At 47.4% G+C, this 27,389-nt stretch overlaps 1 protein-coding gene across 1 annotated transcript in view; it reads right to left on the reverse strand.

The window, feature by feature from the left end:
* Nucleotides 1-27,389, reverse strand: part of LOC121835806 (anoctamin-7-like) — a 95,332-nt gene that overhangs the window by 37,205 nt on the left and 30,738 nt on the right. The window contains exons 2-6 of the mRNA XM_042290311.1: nt 21,441-21,550; nt 20,265-20,372; nt 8,475-8,611; nt 6,502-6,670; nt 3,155-3,320 (exon numbers count right to left, since the gene is read on the reverse strand). Of these exons, the coding sequence (XP_042146245.1) occupies nt 3,155-3,320; nt 6,502-6,670; nt 8,475-8,611; nt 20,265-20,372; nt 21,441-21,550 (690 nt within the window). The remainder of the gene's footprint in view (nt 1-3,154; nt 3,321-6,501; nt 6,671-8,474; nt 8,612-20,264; nt 20,373-21,440; nt 21,551-27,389) is intronic.

Genomic DNA, 27,389 nt, shown 5'->3' on the forward strand with positions numbered 1-27,389 from the left:
GTCCCGATTATGCGGAAGGCAAGTTAGTCTGCTTCTTGTGCAGGGGTTGCAGTGACGTCAGAACGTGCTGAGCTTTGATTGGCTCAGATTGGAAGAGCACTGGGTAGACCTTAATGCTATAGCTGCCTTGAGGTCTACCCATCATCTTTCCAATCGGAGCCAATCAGAGCCCGGCGGGGTCCTGACGTCACCGCAGCCCCTGCCAAGAAGCGGACAAACTTGCGCTCCGCATAGTGACGGACAGCTCGAGGAGCGCTGTGCGGGCCCGTTCTGTTCACGCTTTCCACTTCCTGATTGGTTCTTCGGCACTCTGTTTGGCTAATGTCGCACTTTGCTTGGCTGCAGAGTGATAATGAGTTGCTCGGAACTCGCCACGCCCCGCGTTTATTTAGGCTATGAGCGACTACAGCGCTTTCGAGCCTAATAAAGGTATTTGAAACGTGCGACAAGACAGCGTCACGGTGCGGCTCCTAGCGGAAGCATTTCGCGTAGACATCTCGTGTAGCAGCCGAACTTAGTTTCTAATCATATATCAGCTTGCCTGAGGACAGCGCTATACAAAACGTACAAAACCACAAACGGGTCTAACTCTTTTTTTTTTTTCTTTTTACACGAGACTCGGAAATCGAAAACATGAGCCGGTGAAAAATAGCCGCAATCATCTCAATCTTGATACGACTATACTCGATCCGCGCCAGCGTGCCAAGAGCTACGCGATAATAAGAGCAATAAAAAAAATACTTCTCATCTTCGAACATTACCACTTAGTGGTAATGTTCGATGTCTTTCCGCCAAACACACAAACGCTTCGTATATGGCATGTTCGCAGATAAGTAAAAACAAAAAAACACGGTGGTGCGTCGCAGTCGTTGCCGCTTACAATTGCTGGGCACATGATTGATTTCGACCTCTGTGCAACTCCTGCGGGTCGAATGACGTGGGAACAGATACAGAGAATCGTCGGACATGGATACGCTTTCGAATGTCAAGGCGACGGACCTTTAACTCCGAATCGAGAAACGCGGCTGCTTGCAGACGCGTTCAAGACGCTGCGTAACGCGGACGATGTCGTTTCTGTAGCTTCCAAGGCGGATCGGCACAGCTTTAGGTGTCGTCTGCTCAGAACAAGCGGCGGGATACAAATAAAGGTACCGAAATCTGTAAGCCTATGTAAGGCTGTAAAACTGCCATATTTCTCAGCGATATCCCCTTAGACGGATGCTGGAGTATAAAGTACAGCTTTACGCAGTTTATACGGAATGCCATTTGTGTGATAAACCTGGCACGTTTATGTTAAAAGAATTTAGCGAGATGAACTGTGCAACCTTTAATGAACCAATTTTAACGCGGCAAATGTTGGGGGTTTCTCCTTTGATAGGTATACCACGTAGAAACACATAATGTCTATAGCTTCGTAAAATGACATGTTTTATTGACGAATACCCCATCACGTTTTGCCCGTCGGCCAAACAAATAAAAGATGAAAAAGTTTTGTGCTGACGTATTAGACAAATTCACCTGGAGGTGCCTACGCTACCGTACTAGGCAAATTCGCGGGAAGGTGGAAGCTGCAAAAAGAAAAAGGCTCCGAGGACCAGAGCCTCCCTCTAAAGAAAAAGTCACCGGCTTTCACTCTCCCCCCCCCCCCCCCCCCCCCCAGCTCTCGGGGGTTTCGGGGCCGGCTTATTTAGCCTGCGGGAAACGGACGCGCCCGGGGTAGGTGGTGTGGCTTAGCCCGCAGATGGGTTGCGCACACAATCACTCCCAAGGGTGTGCCAGTGGCAGGTACACCCATAAGGGCGAGGGAGACGCCGCCCTTTTTGAGGAATGCGGCCTCGCCTCGTATCCGGGAAGCCGCCGCCATCGCAATCCCCCCGCCCTCCATGTGCTAGGCCTAGATAGGGAGAGGGGAACACGCGGTTTCTACAACATTCATTGTGATTCGAGGCTAGCCGTTTCCACTTTGATTTTCTTATCAGGGGCCATATATGCTAGGCATTCCGGCACGTGCATTGCTATTTATTGTTTAGCGGAAGTGAGACGTTGTAGGCGTTGACCTAACTCTCTAGTGCTACAAAGAAAAACACTCGGGCATATAAGGGCAGCTCAAAAATAGGAAACATGCCCCTGGGTGTGACACATATCAGTTACGGGACGAAGTTTTCATTTAAACCAAACAATTAACAAATAACTCTCCCGGGCTTTAGTGTTTTAACTTGTTGAACGCAACATCTGGAATTAAAGCAAGTTCCACTCGATACTACTTAAAGTTTAGGTATATTGCTAACTCCAGCGTAACGAAATCACGAGCAAAGCGATTCAGTGCTTAAATGGGGGCCGAGGGGAAGACGGCGACCTCGGGTCTTCTTGAGGCGCGGTGTTTCTTAACCTTCTATTGTTTATATCGCAGCATGTTAAGAGTGTTTCTTGACTCACGCGCTTAGTTTCGACTGGTGACACGGCGTCAACTTGAATCCCACCATCTATTATTATTTTTTTTTAAGCAAGGGATGCCGGTTCCGATTATTGATGAGTTTCAATTTCCCAAAAAGGACAGTGAGGCATTTTATAGTTCCTTTAGTAACACGCATTACGTGCTCAACAGGAAAAAGTTCAAGATATGAAATAGTTTATTACTTTACTTCTGCATTTTGCCACCGCTGCCTACCAAACTCTGGATCAGATTCTGAGCGTGCGCCATAGCTCTCGTTTGTCAAATAGAACCTGCGCACGTGCGTTACCAGTCGACTGACACGGTCAAGACTGGTTCACACATTTAAGACGGTTGTGTTCGCATGCAACCGAAACGACCGTAACCACCAAAACACAGCAACCACCGTGACCCATGAATTGCTCCGCGAAACTACCCCTTGCATCGTTTGCCATGCTGTGTACGGCGAACACTTGTCCCTGTGACTTGGTCGTCACAGTCGTTTCGGTTGCATGCGTACGCAACCAACGCAGATGTGTTAGCCAGCCTTAGCTATCGCTTGCATGAGATGGTGTCGCAAAAGCAGCGCCACCTGCGTACAGCCATGACAAGGAACTGGTTTCTGTGCATGCCCGGCACCGCCACCTGGTGTGGGCTAATGCGAGCGCTTGCTCGAAAACAGGGAGTGGGACCGTAGCGGAGAGAGACGGGGGTGGAACTCACCAAGCCAGGCGAAGTAGATGCCTATCTTCTCCCCGAAGTACTCCCGTATGTGGTCCAGGGGCTGGTACTTGTACCAGCAAGACCAGCGCGCCCAGTATTCGTAGAGCACCTGCCTCCGGTTTAAACAGTGAGGCAGCACAGGGTTGGGCGGCTTCCTGTAGTCGCCCTGGTGCAGAATTCGATCGATGGCTTGTCTAAACAACCTAGTTTTTTTTGTTTTGTTTTTTTACGCGAGTGTGTTATGAGGATAGGGCTGGGATTCACGAGAAAGGCGACAGGGCTACGCTTGTCCGACAAATATTTCACGTGACATCGTGAAGTCACGTGACTCTGCGACAGCGTGTGACTCGACCTTATGTTTAAGTGCGTCAGGCAACATGCCACTGTTAACTTAAAGTCGAGTGACGTCACACATGCACAGAACATGCGCCCAGCTCATTCGAGACATATTCTGTGCGTCGAGTTTTTCAGATATGTTCGAGACACGATTAAAGGGTACTCTGCGTGATATTTTTATCTACCCCAACTAACTATATTTTCTAAGTCCCTAGCTTTTTACTTTTCGAGTAACTATTTAATAGCGCAAAATTCAGAAGTGTTTGTAAAATCGGCAAACCATTACACTCTAAAAAAAAAGCCCGTGCGTCTACTTTTCCGCACAACACTCGGAGAGCCAATCACCGCAACCTACGGAGGCAGGTCAGCGAATGACGACGCCGAAACATATGTTTAGACAAAAAAAAAATTCACTCTGAGTTGTGACATTAAGCAATGAAGAGCGTCACTCCGTAAGTTGCAGTGATTGGCTTTCCGAGTGTTGTGCGGGAAAGTATACACGTGGGCTATTTTTAGAGTGTATGACGCCTAAACCAACATTCATATATTTCCACGCTTTTCAGTGCCGCGACGTCAGTGGAAGACAGTCTGGATAGTCCAATAGGCAGTCTGAAAAATGAACTATGCCGAGCATTTGTTACGTGCTGCTATAGTCGGATGCAACCTAAGAACAATCTTTTAGCTCCACCCACAAGCGCATTGCGCCCATCTGAAGTGCGTCCGCCGTCGAGAAAGTAGTTCGCTAGCAACGTTGCTTTTTCTTCCTCCAGGAAACGTGTCTTAAACTACTACAATATTTATTTAATTCATTCAGGACATTTAAACAATTTAGAATACGTTTTTGTCAACGAAATAGCTGTTTAGTAAAGAAAGAAAGTCATGTCCAATGTACCGTCTTCCCAGTTCATTTTCTGTCCAAGATACTGTCTAACATACCGTCTAACATACCTCTCAGCAGTGCTAAGCCTCGCGCCAGCTTCGAAATTTTCGTTGGCGATAGCGTCGCTGGATTCTCACGTTGTCGCGCAAAAACTGCTGCAAACGCAAGCCGATACCATCAAGATTTCGTGGCGTAACCTCGGGCACGTAAAACACGGTGCAAAAAAGCAGAATAATTGTCACGAGAAACTAGCGTCACGTTGCTAAGGCCAGCAGCCATGTTGGGCTTTTCTTTTTTTTTTTTTCAAAAGGATCGCGATTGGTCCACGGAATCGTGACGTCATGAAAACGATTGGCTGGCGTTTCTCGGCGTAGGATTACATTTCCCTTTGAGAGGCATTTCCGGTTTTTTCTTAGCTTGCAACCGACTATAGCGCGGGTGCTGGAGCGAGCTTCCAAAGCATTCATCTGGCACCACGGAACTGCTTGTAATCACTTGAGAAGAAATCCTACGGTTCAAAGAGGAGTGATTCCCTGCCTGCGGCTGGCGTCACTCGTTGGTTGTTCCCAGTAAAAACATCTAGTTTGAGAAAAACAAATTATGTGGATTAACATTGTAAATTCGATAACTGCGCGAAGAAAAAAAATGTTTTGGCCTAATGTTTCGGTTGTTATTTCAGCGATCTGTGTTGGTGTGTTTAGGCAATTTTGAGACAAATCGGGCGCGGGCCATGACGAAAACACCGGAGGTACCCCTTTAAATATTTGGCGGGGACTTACGTCGGAAGTGATGTCTGTTCCCCGTATATACTGATCTCGCGGTCCACTTCACTAACCCAGTAAAAATGAAACAGCTGCAGCCACAATTCAGTTTCGATTTCTTCTATAGCCGCTGACAGATCAAGAGACGCAAGACTCCACAGCATCTTATTATCGTCCCGCAGCTAATGTGATTGCGGCAGCAGCCAATAAGAACGCCGAATGTTAGATCACGCACAAAAAACGTGAGCATAAGCCTCGTCCTACGTTTCCTAAGCCGTCAGTTACTAAGGCAGGCAGGTACTCTCTTTCTCTCTCCCTCTCTTTCTCCAATCTAGATAAGGTAAGAATACAGACCTTTGCCACAATTTGGGAATGGGGATTTTGACAGAAAAAAAAACTATTTTGTTTGTGCCAGACTCACTTTTCTCGCTGGACACTTCTACAATTTGAATTTAAACATGATGTGAAGCTGTCACTTTGAAAATATGTGCGCATGCTCAGGTACACCGCGAGACACAATTAACATGAACACGACAATGCCGAATTTTCGGTATTTTACTACAAAAAGGATTCTGACGAACACAAATATTTGACTGCCAAAGCTGGTGCGTGCAGGATGAACGCATTTCTCTACGCCAGTAGATTTGATAACAACCGTTTAGTCGTAAGTTAACTATAGGAGATAGCTCGTTTGTGCTGACGGTATCGGGCCAAGTACAGCTAACAGCGAAGAATCACAAATTTGTGTAATCGATATGTTACGCGAGAACAAATATAGAGGTCACAGTGCTTAAACTAACGTTGCTATAATTTGTTACAACGTAAGAACCACAGCAGACGCCCCGCCCCAAATACACAGATCGAAAAAGCCTCACTGTGCAACTCTATAGGAACGCACCATTGTTCTGATGTCATGGAATGAAAACACCACTAGTCAGTGCTCTTTCTAATGACTGGCGCTCACGTCAACAAAGTTCTGCTTTGTTTTTAACGTCCTTTCGCTGAAAGGGCATTGAGCGGGATGTTGTTCACCGCTGGCAGAGTCTCCCCTGTAGCTTTTATGTCGCAGCAGACCAAAGACATTGCAAGTTAAACAACTTCTATTGACGCTCGTCTGCATGAACTTAATTGACATCTCCCTTCGATGTTTTTTACCAGTTGATTGACGCGCCTCTCATATTACACAGTGTAGCTAATCTCCGAACTTGCTATTGCAAAAAAGACAACAACATTATATCACCTCGTTTAGATATTTTGTCAAATGCAATATGAAGGAGCACTTGATTGTGTTTTCATCAAGCAGCTCTTTGAAATACCTCCATGCCTACTAGATTGACTCAGTTAACTAAGTGACTTTGATTGGGACGCACCTCGTGGAGGGGAAACGCGGCCGTGTAGACTTCTTCCTCGATGAGTCTATCGATGCCGATCTGCGCCTTGCGCCGCTTGCCGTACTGCGCTGTTTGAAGGATCTCGTACACAATACACAACCTCTGCGTGGTCGTGAAGTACTCGTCCTGGTTGTCGCTGCCCAGGAACCTGCGCAGAACAAAGGACTGCCCTTCTTCTACGCAGCTCGGTAAGGAAATGCTGAAGCATAGCCAGTCCACAGCTAAGCTGACAGGACAGGACAGCGGTCAGCGGTCTTGTACGACGCGAATATGATCACGCTGCTTGTGGATATTCTTGCGAAGTGACCGGTATCAGGTGATGAAGGGCAAGCTATTGATTGCTGCTGCGGTCACATACCTTCCACCACCCTGTCATCTTATTGCTGAACAGAGTATAAAAGAGGGTATGTAGGCACCATATTTGCACCATCCCCATGTACATTTGTGAAAGCAAGGCGTTTCCTACCTTCTAATTGGAAACACTTAATGTTTAAGCTGTCGTCTTTGTTTCATCCGGTCGACCAATTTTTCTTTTAGAGCAGTGTGATAGAGACTTGTCAAATTCTCCTGTGATCACTAACTATACACTGTTTTAATTATTTATATGTGAGTAATGTATTCTTCCTTTCTTCCACAGTCTAGATGCTTGTTCTTGCCTGAGGCTCATAGCTAAAATACTGAATTACATGAATGTGTATGAGAAAATACTATATCAAGGGTATGAGAGGAAAATGCAATGCTCTTCTCTAAAGAGTCTAAGTCATTCTTTTATCAGATTTTTAAATAATTGATGACTTCTTTCTTTTACCAACAATATCATGCATACCACAGGTGTCCTATCCGTGCTATTCAATTGAATACCGAAAAAAGCAACGACCACCTATTTATGACAGTTGATTGTTTGGACGTTTACGATTATGCTTTGATATAATTTCGTGGATGACATAAAATTGGACGTTGATCTAAATGTAATTTTCTCTCTCACTTATTACTTTTCTAGATAGCTTTATTCCGGAGAACATAACAAGAGCGAATCTTTCTGTTCTTCATAATATGCATCCAACTAAAAAAAAATATATCTATACAAGTAGATGATAGAGCTATTCTAAAACAGCAATCGCTCAAGAGAATTGAGTCGGACAATACCTGATAATAACAACAAGAAATTTGTAAGAAAATGCATGTGAAGGAAGTCCTGTAATAGCAGGTGTTCAGCCCCTGAATTCAATTTTATACGGCGGCCAGTCGAAAAATAAAAAAAAAAGATTGGGGTGCGTGTATGTTTATACAGCCTAGTACGTAGTCTGCCTCAACAGGCGACTTGCCTCCCAGCTGTAGATGATAAATTTAGCCAATGCAGCACAACCGCTCGACTGGTGTCTTTAACGTGCATCACGCAGTATTGATACACGACTGCACATTGGTACGATGCTCATCCAGATCAAAACGGGAAGAAGAGGAGATTGAACCCAGGATCCTGGGTTCTGCAGCACGAGCTTTCGCTCCACGTGCTCCAAGCTGGTGTACGCTAACCCAATCGGCCACCGATTCCCTCTAAAAAACGTGTGAAGGCTGCTTGTGTTTTTTGAAGCCACTGAAAATTGCGAACCCATAAAGGAAAAGCGGGAGAACAGAGGTCGAGGTAAAGTGCAGTTAGTAAACCAATGAGTTATCATGCCATTCATATCATGCAAGCGAGAAACACTGTAATGATTTGTTTAATCGATAAAGCGCAGAAGTTAAAACTTCCTCCTTGTCTTACACAAATGGTGATCATTCATAAAAAGTTTAGAAGGGTGTTAAACTTGCGAAAATTGAATGACGGTTAAATATGTCGAATCATTTTGAAGACTTCATTCAGGCCACAACGTATGCATAATGTATCACTCTTGTGCTGCCTATGGCAGTACGGATTACTACGTAACTTAATTAGTATGAAGAGAAAACCGCACCTGTCCAGCTTGGATTTCTTGAAGGTGCAGGTGTAGTAGTCGAGAGGCTTGTTGGGGACCTCGTCGTCCATGATGTTGGGTATTCGAAGCGTTCCCAACAGGCCCGCCGACCAGTTCACGCTCGGATTTGGATGCGCCTGCGAATGGAACCGAAATATTTAGTCGCGATAAGGACACAATCGATTGTCTTGCGTGCTCCTGCATGTGTCGAAAGGTGCTCGTACCGTTGGTGTACTTGGTGAGCTCCGCGCTTAGGCAGAACACCATATACAGAAAAGTGAGTCATCTCTGTAGAGCTGCGAAGGTCACCCTATTGTTCCTTCAGCTTTCCTTTTGTTTCGGTTTGGTCTAAATATGTATTTACACGTCCATATAATAACTGCGAAAGGTTGCGCAACCGTTCCTAATAGTAGTTTTGTTTTTCGAGCTCCGACCCGCGTTCAAGGACCTCATATTTTCGTATGAAGCGCATCGGCAGTTACTTTACTGTAGTCATATTTATACTCAAACTGCATCCGCAATAATTTGATACCGTCTCTTATGTGGCTTTCTGAACCACAACTCGATACATTGAATATTAATTTTGGGTTGAAAGGCATTGACCCGCGCGCGATGGCATATAATTTCTTAGTAAAATGGACGATTGGTGAAGTTGGTATGAGTTCATTTTGAAAAGACAGCGCGAATGAGACAAGGACCAAACGGGAGGACTACACGGGTGAACGCTTGTCCTGTGTAGTCCTCCCTTTCTGTACTCGTCTTTTCGCGCTGTTTATCACGATAAACAACCCCCCCCCCCCCCCCCTGAAGTAGAACTCCATGCCTCATATGATCAGTTCGTCCAACCTCTGTCGTATACGTGAAACCCCAATGAGACGTTAGCGGAAGTGGTAAGCTCCATAACTTAAATGCGTTTTCAATTGCTCTTCACCCTCTCGTAGACTCCCATTGAAATACATTTTACTTAGCGCCGTGTATAACATGAGTCGGGGTTTTAATTTTCCCTCTTCTGCGCTTACTACTCCTGCGTCTTTGAAAAAAATAATGCGTCGACTGCGATTTCTCTTAGACCGACTGAGACAGGCTAGAAAGGTGATGATAACGCTAATAACAAACATCCGTATTTCGAAAATATCGACAAATACCCTTCCAACCCCTCCCCCCCCCCCAAAAAAAAAAAAAGAAAAAAAGAAAGAAAAAAAAAAGAAGCACGTAAAAATAAGGAGGATGGCAACTAATAAATAAAATGGAAGCATACAAGATATTACAAAGACAAACAGATACACATAATTAGTGTAACAAGACATTAAAAAAATAAGATTTTTAAATTGTTTTCAATTCAATTTCTTATATATCATAGTACAAAAATTATAAACAAGAACAAGACAACTTCCTCGTCATCAAGAAAAAAAAAGAGAAGAGCCAAGACCAAGCGCAAAACCAATTAATAATATATTACAAAAAAACACAAATAATCATAAATGGCTGCAAGATTTCTACAACCTCGTTCTAATGCCACGGTTCAGCTGCCTCCTTGTTTTTCTTTTAAATTGGCTTCAGGAACTAAAGAAACTTCTAGCCAATTACGGCCCTCATTTTTTAAAATTTTAAATTGGATTAAGCCTGTTAAGCGTGCAGTGGTGCAGGTAGAGAGAATCGGTTTATTTTCTTTAACTCTCACTTAGAAATTGAGTAATTGAGTGTTATTGAATATAAGAAATAGGCAACCTATATTAAAATGAGCATATGCTAACCCGGAATATGGGAGATTCGCCTTGTATCCATACTGTCTCAAATACCAAGGGCTAAACAGTATGGGTTATCAAGTACAATAATGATTGTCTAAATGGTTAACTCAAAAAGAAAGCTGTGTTTCATTGCCATTAACTGCCGACATTTTTACAAATCAATGGATCTGCTGACGTCCTCTGATAATCAATTCCAAATCTGACATCCAATAAAAAATGCGTTTGCCTTCGTGCTAACCCCTGTGTGCAGAAAAATAACCAACGGTGTAGTAATGCGACACACACAGTGCGACCGAGTTAGTGTGAACCCAACATTCGCGTTTGCGGTGACGCACGCACCAACATACAGCGACTCCCAAGAAACAGTTCTTCGCTCGACTCGATCGGTTCCTGAGAGCATCGTATTACGATAACCGATTCATGTGCCGCGTCGTTTGCGGAATATTGCCGCACGCTAGCATCAGTTCTCCGCAATATCCAGATTGCATAACATTGGATAATAACCTCTTGGGTCACCATCGTGCCAAAGGTACTGCTCTATCGACCGGTTGCCATATTGCATCTGAATTTTACCAGTTCATCCCACCGCGAGGTAACCGTACTCAAGAGGATATAAGAGAATACGGTGCAAGATCACCAGAGGGACTGCATAGGGAGACTTTACAACAGGATGGCATCAGACTACGAAGACTGCTCCTCGTCCTTCGAAACTATGTGAACTAAATAAAAAGTTAGTTTTTTTTACCAACCGTTCCGGGCCATTTTTACGTCCGAGTCTGAAACAATTCAAGACGCTACGAGTGGTGACCCGAACGAGTAAGCAACATCTGAACGTAAGACACTACAAGGGGTAACCCGGAGAACACGCCCCTTCTCAAGCAACTCCATTATCCCGCCGCCCCTCTCATCTCCGCACCGTAAAGAAACTACCGCCCCGCTCATCTCCTTCGTCTCCCAGAGGCTACTTCCACCGCCTGACCCTCCGACTCCCGGACAGAAACTCAACGACCGAACAGCATCACAGTTCCTGTTCTTCATGGCCCACGACAAGGCAGTGGTGCAACCGCTTGACGAGAACGCGAATCTCGCCAAGCGCTTCACGACGATCTCTGCCGCCGCCCTCACAACTCCAGCCCCCATCTTCTCTGCGGGACGCGTCAATCATTTCCGCCCTATTTTTCGGCACCACGACCCGCGACGCCATCATCGCGCCTACCGCCTCCGTCACCATCACCGTTGGTGAGTCCTATCATCTTTCTTAAGACCGCGTCCTTGAATCCACCGCGCGGTGCAAGCGGTCATGCAAGACAGAAAAAGAATGCTACCTGCGTACTCTTGCGGCCGCGCCTTCAACGCTGCACCCTCCGCGTGCAGTTTGCCGCGAGGCACCTACAGCTGAAACACACCGCGTACAGTTCTCCTTGAGCACGTCCACGCGGACGACCCACCGCAAGCAGCAACCCACGACAAGCGACAAACCGCCGGCCATTCACCGCAATCGTCACACTCTCTACTCAGCGCGGAATCATCTATGCAGTCGACTCAACTACGCGGAGCCTCAACGCAGACACGCTACTGCGAACAATTCATTGGTGCATTCCTCACACTAACCTCACGTGCGCGGTTCGCGCAGGAGACCCGCAGTACGCAACGCAATACGTGCCGATTTCTCGGACACGGAACTCTGGGCACGGAATTCGCTGCAAGCCAGTCGCTGCACTCAGCTCACCACGGAAACCTGAGCGCGAGTACGTTCAAGCATCATTCTCACCGCAAGTCAAATCAGCGCAAGCGCCTCACCGCCGGCCACACACCGCCACGTCCCACCACCGCCTGCTGCCCAACCCGAGTACCACGCGGCCGACTCAACACGGGGCCTCGGCATGGGCACGCTTCTGCGGGAGACTCTCTCTGACCTTTCTGTCGCTCCACGCTCACGAGAGAAAACCACGCACTCGTCCCACAGAGACTGAGACACGTGATGCACGGGCTACATAACTTTTCACGACGGCCCACACAAGGTTCTGTGGCACCGACCGGCGCCACTCATGGTCGGCGCTCACGAAAAGAACCAAGTGATTGCCGCTCATCATCGAAATTTTTATCTTTCACATCAACTCTTCTCGCCGTCCTCCCCAAACCATCGCCCCGAACGTGCAGCAACCGGAGATCCAGACACGCACTGGCCGCCACCTGCATTTGCCACAGCGTCTGGGCATCGCATCTCCGACACCTGCCACGCACGCCTCACTCGCTCACCCGCGGCGAGAGGAAAGCCTAGGCTCGGAGAACAGCATTCTAAAAACGTTCGCCTACTTTTTGGGGAGGGAGTACTGTGGTGACGCACGCACCGGCATACAGCGGCTCCCGAGAGAACATTTCTCAGCTCGGCTCCTGAGAGCATCGGGTTACGATACCCGATTTAAGTACCGCGTCGTCGGTGGAACACTGCCGCACGCTTGTATCACTTCCGCGCAATATACGGATTACATAATATTGAATAATATCTCGTGGCTCACCATCGCAACACGGATACTGCTCTATCGCCTGGTTGCCGTATTGCCTCGCGATTTCACCAGTTCACGACACTACGAGGTAACTCTACACACGAAGGTTGAAGAGAATACGGCGCCAGATCACCGGGAAAAAGTGCACAGGGAGACTTCACAACAGAACGGCACCAAACTACGAAGACTGCTCTTCGTCTCGGGAACTATCTTAACTAAATAAAAAAGTTAGTATTTTTACAAACCTTTCCAGACGATTTTTGAGTTCAAGCCTGGAACAACCCAAGACACTACATGCTTATTCACACTTTACCGATACAATCTTTTCTCTAAAAGTCTAAATGTAAGTTGGGACAACACATGAGCTCATTCCAATTTACTAGAATATTTGATAACAATTTTTCAAATTCGAAAAAAAAAATGGCGACTGGCGTTTGTGCTAACTGCATTGGGCTGGTTAATTTTTCGGAAAGAAAGCTGAATATGATTTCGTCTTTTCAAGCAGCAGAAAAAGTATTGGGGTGTTATAGAAGTGTTTAGCTATTTCAGAGCAACTCAGGCAACAAAATAAAGGTAGAGGCGCTATTTGTGACCAATCTAGCCGGATATATCCAGTTCTGCTTTTGCGGTTTGTAGCCGTGCGTCTGCAAAAACATTTTAGATGAACCTTTTTTTGGCCTATTATTTACGTACGTCTCTTTCGCAATAACAGCAATAATTATTTGATACCATAGCCTCCTCTATACTCACAAAGCCTGGAAGTTCGATGACGGAGCCGTAGAGTGCCCGGTCGTAAATTTGGAGCGCGAGGATCTGGCAGCAGAGAGCGTTTCTCGGGGAGTTCGGTATTCAGCGCACTGCTTTTGCAGCGGCGAGGACCCGGAACATGGTTTTCAAACCCGACGAGAAAAGAAGCGGTAGCCCGAGGAACGCGAAAAGCACGAGCGGACATTCAATCGCTCGGGACGAGTGTGTTTCGGAGTCTCGCCGGAGCGGGGTGCCCGTTACATGCCTCGTGTCTGCCGCTTTACCTTTTCACTTTTCGGCGGCCGCGTCACGGGACGAACTGCCAGACTTTTTCAGTATAGAGGAGGCTACAGTTGTACGTATGTTTATACAGCCGGACGTTAGTCAGCCATAATGGGCATCTGGTGTCTGAGCTATAGATGAGAATTTTATCCAGTGCGGTACAACTGCTAGCCCGGGTTCTTTAACGTGAACCACGTAGTAGTGATGCTCGACCGCACAGCAGGACGATGCTATTCCAAATCGAAACGGGCGAGGGTGGGCTTTGAATTCAGGATCCCTGGGTACCGCAGCGCGAGCTTTCGCTACACGTGCTCCAAGCTGGTGTGTGCTAGCCCACTCGGCCACCGATACCCCCTTGCGTATCGAGTTCATAGCAATATCTTCATCGTGTTGAGTATGCTGTGTAGAGTGGCACGTTTTGTATTGCCATCTGTTATGGTCGTTCGAACGTTCCGGAAGCTGGAAGGCTCTCTCAGCGCTTGGCAGTATACTCGTACTTTGTTTCATATGAAGCGTACTGAGCTTCAACTAATTTATTTACACTATTTACATTAGGCTAAATCTGAGACGTGACGAGCCGATCTTGCGGGTGCCGTTGTTCCTCGATGTCTCTCCTGTCTCGAGCGCCGAGAGAGGCCGTGATCGCGCGGGCACTTCTTTCACTTCTTTCGCGCTTCGCTGGGAGCCGCTACATGGTTCCCCCCCTAGCGAGGTTGTGTGTAATACGAGCGATGTGTGCGATGTGCTTGGGAACGAAGTTGCATCAATTTCTTGTAGCTCATTGTTTGCGAGATGTGCAGGCTTAATGCGGTCCATTGAAATTACTTCTGCTCGGCCGGTGACTGAAAGCGTGAATGTTTTGTCAGTTCGTTGCAGCACTGCATAGGGTCCGTCATAGGGACACTGTAATGGACGTCGCACCGTGTCGTTTCGCACGAACACGTGACTGCAGTGGTGAAGGTCGGGACTTATGAAGACCTTGCGTGACTGAGTCCTGGTTTGGATTGGTTGGATGTTTTGGAGAACCGAGCGTAATCGGCTGGCGTAGTTCTCGCAGTCTGTGTCACTGCTCTTTTCAGTTGTTTGAAAAAATTCTCCGGGTAGTCGGAGGGTAGTGCCGTAGATCATTTCGGCGGAGGTGCACTTAAGTTCGTCTCGCACGGCAGTGCGGATGCCAAGCAGCACCATTGGTAGGACTTCGGTCCATGGGTTTATTGACGTGTGCGCTCTGAGTGCCACTTTTATCTGTCGGTGAAACCTTTCCACGAGCCCGTTGGAGGAGGGATGGTATGCTGTTGTTCGGATGTGGTGTGCACCGAGAAGAGTTGACAGTTTATGAAAGAGAAGACTTTCGATCTGTCTGCCTCTATCGGTTGTTATTGTCGCCGGCACACCAAAACGGCTGATCCACATAGTAATAAATGTGTGGGCGACAGTCTCTGCGGTCATGTCTTTCATAGGCATTGCCTCTGGCCAGCGAGTGAACATGTCCACGCACGTCAGCAGGTAACGATAGTCGTGAGACGGAGGCAGCGGTCCCACGATATCTAGGTGTACGTTGTTGAATCGGGCACCGGGAAGTTGAAATGTGCCTACGGGTGTCACTGTGTGGCGATGGATTTTGGCTCGCTGGCACTGTTGGCATGCCCGTGCGAAGTTTCTAATGTCTGACTTCATCCTTGGCCAAACGAATCGAGCTGAGATGAGGCTTTGTGACGCCCGTATCCCTGGGTGGGAGAGTGAGTGAAGGGTGTCAAAGACGACTCGTCGAAACGGTGTCGGCACGTAAGGTCGAGGATGGCCAGTAGAAGTGTCGCAGAGAAGTGTTTTGTTGCATTCAGGAATTGCAATGTCTTCGAGGACCAGCGCTGTTGACGAAGAGCGAAGGTGCTGAAGTTCTTCGTCGAGCTGTTGCGCGGCGGCCAATTCCTGGAAATTGATAGCTGTCTGTTCAGTTGTAAAGGTGTTGACACCGATCCGGGATAGCGCGTCTGCGACGGTGTTTTCTTTGCCGTTGATGAAACGGATGTCGCTAGTGTATACTGAGATGTAAGCCATCTGTCGGACTTCCCTTGCTGTGTAAGAGGAGCTGTTTGATGTTAGGGCATATGTTAGGGGTTTGTGATCTGTCAGGATAACAAATTGACGTCCTTCCAGAAAATGGCGGAAGTGTTTAACGCCCAGGTAGTTTGCTAGAAGTTCACGCCCGAATGTACTGTACCGGGTTTCGGTGGGTGTCATTTGCTTTGAGAAAAAAGAGAGTGGTTGCCACCCGGAGTCGGTAAACTGTTGGAGTACGGCACCAACTGCTCCATCGGAGGCGTCGGTCACAAGGGAGAGTGGTGCGTTAGGTTTCTGATGGGCCAATGTTGTGACTTCGGCAAGTTGTTTCTTGATTGTCTCGAAGGCGTTGAGTGCAGGTTCGTTCCACTCGAGTGGGATGGATTGCTTGGGATCTCCAGTGAGAAAACGGTTGAGTGGCTGGAGAGTTCTAGAGCAGTTTGGAAGGAATCGTCGATAAAAGTTTATGAGCCCTAAAAACTCACGTAGTTTCTTTGTTGTTTGTGGTTGGGGAAGCTGTTGAATAATGTTCACCTTGTCCAGCAGGGGACGGATGCCGTGCTTGTCCACATGATGCCCCAAGAAATCCAATTCGGCGACGCCAAAGTTGCATTTGGCCGCATTGAGGACGACACCGTAGTTGTGGAGGCTAGAGAAGAGCTGTCGGAGGTGGTCCTCATGTTCTTCGCGTGTTTTGCTGAAGACGAGGACGTCATCGATGTAGGCGAGACAGAAGTTGAATCCACGGAGAACTTGATCCATGAACCGTTGGAAGGTTTGTGCTGCATTCCTGAGACCAAATGGCATCCGTATGTACTCAAACATGCCAAATGGTGTTGTGATTGCAGTTTTGTGGATGTCAGATGGTTCGACCGGTATTTGATGATATGTCTTTACAAGATCTATTTTAGAGCGCAGCTCTTAGGGGCCCGTTTCCGGCTTGACCGGCGTCAGCGTCGCCGTCGCCGTCGCCGTCGCCGTCGGCGTAACCGCGCGGTGCATCATGGGAAATATCCCATAATGCACCGCGCGAGCCCCCCACCGGGGTCACGTGACTTCGTGGGGAGGCACGTGACCCCCCCCCCCCGAGGTCACGTGACCCCCCGAAGTCACGTGACTCCCCTGAGGTCACATGACCCCCTCCTCGAGGTCACGTGACCCCCCGAGGTCACGTGACCCCCGCCGATGTCGCGTGACCCCCCGATGACGCCATCGACATTGATGACGTCACCGGCATCCACATCGTCATCGTCATCATCACTGATGTCATCATCAGTGATGACGATGACAATGCGGATGCCGGTGACGTCATCAGTGATGATGACGATGACGATGTGGATGCCGGTGACGTCATCAGTGATGATGACGATGACGATGTGGATGCCGGTGACGTCATCAGTGATGATGACGATGACGATGTGGATGCCGGTGACGTCATCAGTGATGATGACGATGACGATGCGGATGCCGGTGACGTCATCAGTGATGATGACGATGACGATGTGGATGCCGGTGACGTCATCAGTGATGATGACGATGACGATGTGGATGCCGGTGACGTCATCAGTGATGATGACGATGACGATGTGGATGCCGGTGACGTTACCGACATCCGCATCGTCATCGTCATCATCACTGATGACGTCCTCAGTGACGTCACTGATGTCGTCACCGGCATCCGCATCGTCATCGTCATCATCACTGATGACGTCGTCAGCGACGTCACTGATGACGTCACCGACATTCGCATCGTCATCATCATCATCACTGGTGAAGTCATCAGTGACGTCACTAATGACGTCATCAGTGACGTCAGTGATGACATCATCGGCATTGGGGGTCACGTGACCCCCCAAGGTCACGTGACCCCCCCTGGTTAGTCTAACCCCCCCCCCCCCCCAGCGCCCTTCCCTCCTCCTCAAGAGCTGCGCTCCAATTCGGCGTTACAGGGAGTTGTAAGCGGCTTTCACTTTTTTGGGAAGATTGTCGATCCGTGTAGTGCCCCAGCAAAATCTTGGATGTGGGGAATTGGGTACCGATCCGGCACCGTGATTTTGTTGAGAGCTCTATAATCCCCGCACGGTCGCCAGTCACCAGATTTTTTTGGTGCCATGTGCAGGGCGCTAGACCACACGCTGGACGATGGACGAATGAATCCGAGTTCCAGCATGTGTTCCAATTCGTTTTTAGCGATTTTTAGCCTGTCCGGGGCGAGGCGGCGTGGCCTGGCGAAGACTGGAGAGTCTTTGGTGTCGATGCAATGTGTGATGTCGTGTTTGACTGGTGCCTCGGTGTTGCATGGCTGCGTTAGCGCTGGGAATTCCTTTAAAAGGTTTTCCCATGGAGCAGCCATTTTGAGGGGTTGTACAGTAGAATTTAAAGATAGTGCCTTTGATAGTACGCCTCGGATACTGAGGTGTGTTGTAGAGTCAAGGAGTAGACGGCGCTTGACATCCACGATGAGGGCAACATTTCGGAGGAAGTCTGCCCCGATGATTGCGAAACGCACGTCTGCCACCAGAAATATCCAGCGGAACACGCGCCGGAGTCCCCGGTCGAGGGTTAGGGATCTCTGTCCATACGTTTTTATCGCCGATCCATTTACCGCCTGGAGTGGTTGGGTTTGTTGTCGGTGCCGACGATCCTCCAGCGTAGGAGGAATGATACTGACTTCAGCGCCGGTGTCCACCAGGTATTGGATCTTTGTCTGGCGATCAGTCACGTGGAACAATCGGCTGATTGTGCTTCCCGCTGCACTGGCTGTCTTCAGTGAGTGGGGGAGGTGTTTTGCGGAAATGCGCATGGTGGGGTGCATTTTCTGGCGTCGTCTCCAAATAATCGGTGGTACCAGCACCACCTGTTGGTATCATCGCGGTTTCCGCTGGACCGACGTCCTCGAGATATGTGTGGAGAGGATGGTCGTGAAGGACTGGCACGTAGGTCTCGCAAATTCTTCGCTAGCTGGTCAACTTGCTCTGAGAGTCTCTTGTTTGATTGGAGGAGTTGAGAAAACTTCTCCTCCCAGGAGTGAGCTCCTGATGACTGGCCAGCTGCTGGTGGTTTTTGGCTAATTGCGGAGATCCCGAGAGCGGAAACATCCATGATTTTATCTGCCATCTGGGCGAGTGTTTCCAAGGGCTCCGATAATGTGGACAGGATCATGCGAACTTGTTGGGGAAGTCGCTGAAGGAATAGTTAATTGAAGATGGATGCGTCGAGTGATTCGGCGCGGTCTCCCAGAAGTTGATGCATTCTGCGGAGGAGATCGGAAGGTTTTCTGTCGCCTAGCTCCTCTGTGGTGAGGAGCTGCTGGATGCGGCGTTGCTCAGATTCTGTAGTCCTCCGAGTTAACTCCATTTTCAATTTTTCGTATGGATTGTCAACTGGAGGCGCTCGGAGTACGTCCCGGACGATGCTAGCGATGGACTGCGGGAGGGCAGCAACAACGTAGTCGTATTTTGACAGTTGCGTTGTGATACGGTTTTTTCGGAAGATGGACTCGATAGTGATGAACCAGAGTTCCGAGTCCGTGGTCCAAAACTCAGGTAGCTTGACCGTGGCAATGCTTGGAGGGGAAATCTGGTTGCCGGTGGATGTGGATTCGGTAGCTGGCGGAGACATTACCGTTGTTGCTGAGGGCGGGTCAGGGCTAAAGTCGCTGTTGCTGAGGTTTCGGGTCACCAATTTGAAGCGTACTGAGCTTCAACTAATTTATTTACACTATTTACATTAGGCTAAATCTGAGACGTGACGAGGCGATTTTGCGGGTGCCGTTGTTCCTCGATGTCTGTCCTGTCTCGAGCGCCGAGAGAGGCCGTGATCGCGCGGGCACTTCTTTCACTTCTTTCGCGCTTCGCTGGGAGCCGCTACACATACATATTGTTCTTCCGGAAGAGAAAACCTGCGCTCCTTTTTTTGCGGGTGCACTGCACGCCGACTACTGTCCTATTGTCACCTTGGATACCTCTGAGAAATGCCCACCTCAGTGAGTTAGCTTAAACATGTCATAGTGACTTATGTCGATCTGAAATTTGCGGGCAAGCTAGCCCGATTGGAACCCTTTTAATTGTGTTTTTAATTGTTCTTTGATATTTTAATAGTTTTTCTAAGGTTGTGTATAACAACCAATAAATGTTTAGGAAATTTCTTAATTAACAACGTAATATAGACACGTATCAGGTATCTCGCAGCGTTTGTTTTGTTGCAATACCTCCTGGACATTTCGCGTTCAGTCTGTTCACCTTTTTATTTAAATACTAGTGTTCTAAAGTCGGCGAAAAGTGAGTAATGCAGTCGATGTTCCGCCTCCACCGCGAGATTTAGCCTTTGATGAGATTTCGCGCACGTGTAGCCAAATTTCGACGGAAGGAAGGGAGAGCGTGCTGGCGTGGCTGAAAAGCCGTTTTGCGATATACGTGTCCGATGTGCGGTACTTTGAAACTCACCTGAAGTGGCGCCCGCAGACAGAGTTCCTCTGCGTAACGGACCAGGACGGGCCAAGGCGCGGATAGCTTGATGAAGTGTATCGCCTTGTGCTCGCCTTCCACCAGCTCCTGAAAGTCGAACGACCCCGTTGGGAACCGGAAGCATACCTAGGCTTACTTTTACCTTAGGTCAAAGCGAAGTTTTGAAGATAGCCAAATGCAGTTTAAAAGAACAAATCTTAACGTCACGACGCGTTCCGTGAGCATGATTGGTCCAACCGGTGATGACATACACATAGAGACGTCGAGCGCAGCGACGTTACGCTTTTTGGCACTGCTTGATTCATGGAGGTAGAAAGCTTCTGGTGGCGACATGATGCTGTGGAGAGGGACACGCCCCCAACAAAGACCTCAACCAGGAGACGGTATTGGACGAAAAGGAGTTGGCGCCAAGTCAGCTCTCCTTTTCGTAAAATAGCGTCTCTTGGTTTTGGTCATCGTAAGTACCGCGTCCTTTTCCACAGGATCATGTCGCTTCCAGAAGCTTCCTACCTCATGCATGGCTTGATTAGCCCTATCGACTCGCAGAGTGTTCTGCATTACTCTTACGGTGAAACGAAGTGTATTAAAACTTCCAGGCACTGAGGTTACAAGGACCAGCAGCTCTGCGGTTCGCGCTGGCTATGAGTCGTGCTTGCCAGAATTAGATATCGAGGCGCGAGATCATCGACATAGATAACCGCACTTTCGGACCTCCATAATAAGAAGGGTGGCTGCCATAGATGTGAATTTGGTACCATGCATTTGCACGTATTTAGCAAATTTGATAGGTTAATAGTATTTTCTTTTATTTGCGAATTTTATATTTAACGCTTGACCAGTTATAATTTTTTACCTCAAAGCGAGTATAATTAGTAGAAAAGCATACCAATACTGTGCTTTATATTCTATGCCCTATTTAAGAAAAACACATATACTCTTCTACGTACCATACCACCTATACCCTTAAGTATGTCATATCAGTCGTATGGGTAGATAACATATTTTTTTTTTCTTTAATAGGGTAATATTTTATCCTGATATTATCCAAATAGATTTACGTTATAGTAGTAAAAATATTTATTGACTCTAGCCAACGCCCCAAAGAGTGTGGTAACCGGATTGAGAACCTGTTTACTGCGAGTTCAATGATCTCACCTCCTCCATGTCCAGGCCGGCCTTGCGCAGGTTGGCCATGAATGTTTGCCGCCACCCGTCGTGTTTGTTCAGGCGAACGCCCTCGCTGTCCTCGTAAACGAGCACGTAGTCTGCATTTAAGGTGGATACATATTTCGAGAGTGAGGCTCACACGCTAATGCACCTCCATAAAGACGAAGCGCATTGAAGCATTTTTACAATTACATTTTGCTGTCACTATTTGTGACCACCTCCGGAGTTCACGTCTCTGTTTCATAAAACAAAACGCAAACGTGTGGTCGACTGCGTTTAATTAACTTTAATTTTAATATTTTGAAATAATCTGACGATATGTTTAATGATAATAATAATTTTTATTATAATTTTTATTTTTACCCTAAGGATTGAGGTGTACCAGAAGGGCCGGTGGCCCGTACCAGTTGGCCGTAGTACGCCGAAATAGAGCAAGAAAGCAAAAATCAATAAACAGATAAATAAGGCTATTTACAAGTTTGGTATAATGCGTGGTGACTATGAACAAAAATGAAGTGCGGTACGGCGACTATATACAAAAATGATGTGCGGCTTACCGACTATGTACAATGATGCTGCGCTGCTTGGCGACAGATCGCCCTTATGTTGTATGGGTCACTAGGTCAGTAGTCTCTTATGGAGCTGTGGAGGGGCGTTCCCTTGAGGTGTGTGTATGTTTATACAGCCTGAACTTAGTCTGCCTCAACGTGCGACTTGTCTCACGGCTGTAGATGAGAAATTTACCAGTGCAGCACAACCGCTAGACTGAGGTCTTTAATGTGCATCCTGCAGTAGCGGTACACTACCGCACGCCTGTACGATGCTCATCCAGATCGAAGCGGGCAGGGTTGGGGATTGAATCTAGTATTCCTGGGTAGGTTGTGCTAGAACTGGGAGGCGTGCCGACCGCTTTGGCCTTTCCATAGGAGCTGAGCATAACCTCCGAGATCCCAAAGCGCGCGCTTCGGGATCTCGGAGGCCATTTGGGTGTCGTGCGGCCCAATTCTGCCGCTGGGGCCTGCGGAGGCGCGGCCAGTCCCAGTGGGGCTAGAAGGCTGGTCGGGCAGCGCTTAGTGAGGCGGGCTTGGGGCGTGTTTGTGTCACTATTTCTGCTTGTTTTCCGCTTTGTGTGAAGCGATACAATATTGTGTGGCTGCTAGCTGCTCTGAAGAGGCAAGGGACTCACAACGACGTCAAATACTGTTAAGAAAAAGACGGGGCGGTGGTGTCCTCTGAGGGGTGCAACATTGATTACAACAGACGCAAAGAGAAACTCCTTCTTTCGGACGAAGAGTGACACCTTTCTGTTCGTTGAATGGGATCGTCTTATTCCAAGAAAAAAAAAAGTGTACAGAGTCAAGCGATCGTATTTATTTCTCAAGGAAAAACATCAAAACTGGCACAAAGAAAAAATAGAAGTCCCAGAAGAATGTGCTACCTGTGTGACATACCAGAGAAAAAATTTTCTCCAAGTGGGAGTACTCTACAAATAAAGACAGCCATTGAAGTGGCTCCATTGATCTTGCCAGTTTTGGTGTTTATATTCATATGATTCATGCTCATTAGATGAAATCGATTCCGATATTTCTAGGTCTGTGAGCTCTGGCTGAGAATGCAAAAGTTAAGAAACGTTTGGTTATATTAATCCACGCTAAAAAAAAAAGCGCTTTGACAACATAAAAAAATTAAGTATTTAAAGGTATGCAAAGTGCACAGCGACCAAAAATATAATTAAAAGAACTTTGACACTGAAGTAGAAAGAAACGCCTCGTATATTATATTATATAGTAAAAATTCGCGTTCTTAATGTTGGTTGTAAGGTGAGATAAACAGTTCTCCTATCACAGCAAAACGAAAAAAAAAAAAAAAAAAAGACCCGAGATTATGTAAATGATTGTCCCCTCCCAAACGGCATTTGCGCTTTATATGTAAGCTTCCGCCGCTCGCGCAAGTCATGCTTTTTCAGAGGGGTGTGAGATAATATGGAACGTATTCTTGCTCACAAACGAGCGGACAAAAACAAACAAAAAAGACGACCATTTTCACGCCGAACAAAGCATCGTTCATGAGACCGCCAGGTCTCTGTCAGCCGTCGAATGGCCGCGCTATCATCGACATGCTTGCACATCGCGCCACACTCACGGCCGTCGGACGGCACATCTCCCCATTCACCCTACCCTGGGTTCTGCAGCGCAAGCTTTCACTCCACGTGCTCCGGGCTGATGTGCGCTAGCCAACTCGGCCACCGATCCCCCTCGGCGTTCCGTCCACAGCCTGACAGTGCGTGGAAGAAATGATTGCCGGTGGCGCAGACTGCGCTCCATAATAGGAGACAGGTCGTCGTTTTGTGTCCGTCAGATCTGGGAAGGCCAACGGATCGGAAGCACACGAAGTATGACGCGTCGTGAAGAAACGCCGAAAGGATGCCATATTATGCCGCAAGGAAAAGGCAAACGAACTACAGGGAGTGGCGTTGGAGTTCGCATATCTCTGTAGAAATGAGTGCGGTGGTGCACCCTACAGACTATTGCGTAGGCTGCACGTGTCTGGAAACTTTGCACTCTTACCAGACGAGTGTCTTGACGAGGGGACCAGATGGGAGTGCAGCACCTACTCTGTAGTCGCACGAGCGTAGTGTATAGCATATGCAGAGAGTTTCTCCGGCACCACGTGTGGGACGTTGTGAGTAAGTCAGAACACGACGTGCATTAGCTATTACTGAATCTATGTGCGCATTAAACTTAAGCCGTTGGTCACGATAACTCCCGGGATGCTCGTTTGAGGCTCCCGTTTAGTGTCTGGTTGGCGATTTGCAAGCAGTGCTGGTCGTTGTGCTTGCAATGCCTGCTGGTGATTAGAATGGTGGCGCACCTCAAGAGGCTAAAAGGCAGACGATTGTGGACAGACCACGAACTAATTTCGTCAATGTCTTCTGGAGTTGGGTATGTGAACGCCTTGTTTGAAACGGATTGATAACGGTCAGGTCGTCGGCATAAAGGAGGTGTTATTGAGACTTGAGATTATTGGTGACATCATTAATGAGCGTGTTCAATAGCACTGGTCCTAAGACAGAGCCTTGGAGGACAGAAGAGGTGACCAACCTAAGGGGTCCAACAACCATGAAAGAGACTTGTTGCTGGCGAGAATTTATGAAATCTGTGAGCCACCTGAGCAGATTTCCTTCGATGCCATAGTGACTAAGTTTGTCAACTAGCTACACGCGGCTAACCTTGTCGAAGGCACGACGGAAATCAAGTTGAACGAGTTCGCAGGGGATTGTTTTAACCGCGGGTTGATAATGTAACTTTAGGTCAATAGTAAAGAAAAAAATCTGGCGTGTTTATGTTTATACAGCCCGAACTTAGTCTGCCTCAACGGGCGACTTGTCTCTCAACTGTAGATGAGCAATTTAGCCAGTGCAGTACAACCACTAGCCTGGGTTTTTTAACGTGCACCACGCAGTAGTGATAGACGACTGCAAGCCGGTTAGATGCTCATCCAGGGGTGCTATGTTGCGCTTTTTGGACTCCCAGGAGACTAGGGAGAAGGAAGTGACGTCAACGATACAGCAAACGCAGATTGGATGTTGACAGAAGAAAACAAAATCAACATCCAATCTGCATTTGCTGCGTTGTTGACGTCACTTCCTTCTCCCTAGTCTCCTGGGAGTCCAAAAAGCGCAACATAGCACCCCAGATTGAAACGGTCTGGGGTGGGGATTCAACCAGGATACTGGGTTCTGCAGCGCGAACTTTCGCTCCACGTGCTCCGAGCTGGTGTGCGCTCGCCCACTGGGCCACTGATCCTTCTACTTTTAAGAGATATTGGTGGCGGAAGTTAGACGAAAGCGATGAGGCTGTTCGTATTAATTAGGTTTCATAGATTCATAAAAGTCATGCGCTTATTATGCACCCAGAGCGGTCCACAGACGCTGATAGACCACATAACACCGTCAGGTTATCAGCAGTTTTTTTTTTTCGTTTTAAAATGGTCACAAAATATACCAGCGTAACGGAACGTGTTACATATGTGTGGAACGAACTAAAGATCCTATAAAATATGAGATTCGCCACAAAACAGTACGATGCTAAAAACGGCTGATGAGTATGATACTACAAAACGCTGATGCAGGGTTCACTTTAACTGGGTTGTGCTGTATTAGCGCCGAGATGTTTCGGTGGCGCCCTCTTATGGTTTCCCTCCGTGACGTCACGACTGGGATTAGCCTCGATCGCCGTGACGTCACCAGTTGTTATTCTGGATACTTACCATCGGGTGCGACGACGAGTTCGGTGGTGTGTTTAAAAAGCACAGTGGAAGCTAGGAGCCATCGCAATCCGAAACTAACACAGTCAAAGTTGACAATCTGACAATGCTCATATGCCCATGGTTTGGCCAATCATGGAAAGCTGACCGCAGCAACGCTTTTGGCCGCGCACAACGCTAGTAACACACTTTAAGGGGCTACGAAATGATTTATACTCTTCTCTCTCCTCAGCTTTCCTCCTCAAATCAAAAGGAAAATTAGAAATCACGCGGTCGTGACGTGCTTGGGCACCGGTAGGATGACTCCAATTATCCACCGTCTTTTTTAAGTACGCCATTAAACTTGTCATTCTCAAGTGATGATAGGTGCTACCACGGAACTTATTGGCCACGAATGCGAATTCAAATATTCGTCGACGGATTCATTGTTGACGAGCTCATACGTCCGAGTGACAAAGTGCTCGTGTCCAATTTGTGAGCTGAGGTAGGCTCACGGGCTTTGGGCACCGGGTATGTATCGCAGTGTATAGGAAAAAGTCTGACCAAGGAAAGATGTTACGATATATTCCGCTATATTTTCGAATTTTTGTGCCGAAAAGCAGGTTTTTGGCTTCCTACCCTCTTTTTTTTTCGGCACACCAAATGATATGCGATTAATAAGATTCCAATCTTAAATTTTTTATCCTAGTTCAAAATTCTGTTCACGGCCACTTTAAGCCGGGGTCACACTGCTCATACATCATGCAAAAAAAAAAAAGACAGTCTGTAAACAGGCGTCACCGCAATGCCCCTGGTTCGAATGCCGCGTGCCAAGTTTCCTCCTTGAACTTACTGCCGTGCGGCATTCTAAGCACGGATGTCGCGTTTGAATTTTATGCAGACTGTCTTTTGTATAATGTATAAGCAGTGTCACCCCTGTTTACACAGATAAACACTACAATAACATCAGTTCCATATTAAGAAAACAGTGCAAATTTTCAAATATGACCCCAGTACAAATTGACAATTTTTGAGTGCCAATGGTTTCACACCAGAGTTTGTAAACCGTTTAGTAAAGCCTCTAACGCTTTATTGGTGGTTACGCAACAGTCATGTGCTCGGTAGTTCATGCCATCACGACAAATACCATTGTCTAAAGCCATATTAAGTTAAAGGTTTTTCTGCTGCTCAACCTGCGTCAACAAAGGCCTTTTCTCCATAGTATTGAGGACGATGTCTCTACAGAGCACGCTGCAGTTAGCCCGAGCAATAAATTGCGGATTTTTTTCTTGTACAATTTAAAGCTGTTATCAAATCTAGTCCGGTGGCAAAATGTGCTATACCTAGTCACCAATTGATACACTTAAACCTGTTGCTAAGCAAAAACATGTAAAAAAAAATATCAGCAACAAGGATGTGTTTTACTAAAAGTGTGGCGCAGTGTGGATCGGGCGTATAATCCCGAAATTTTGCAAACATTCATTTCGGGCGAACTCGTTATCAGCGACGTAGCAGTGACCGAAATCCATATGCATGTGGAACAGTCCACTGTTTAAAGACCAGCAAGCTTGTATAGATTATACCTCCAGTGTGAAACAGTAATCCTAAATTACGCAAAATTTGCATATTTCTTCTAAGTATTGAAGACGCAGCTTTCCGTCTGACAAAGATAGCCCAACTTCTCTACTCTGT

Source organism: Ixodes scapularis, unplaced genomic scaffold (assembly GCF_016920785.2).
Source record: "Ixodes scapularis isolate PalLabHiFi unplaced genomic scaffold, ASM1692078v2 PGA_scaffold1__304_contigs__length_218370807, whole genome shotgun sequence".
Lineage (NCBI taxonomy): Eukaryota > Metazoa > Arthropoda > Arachnida > Ixodida > Ixodidae > Ixodes > Ixodes scapularis.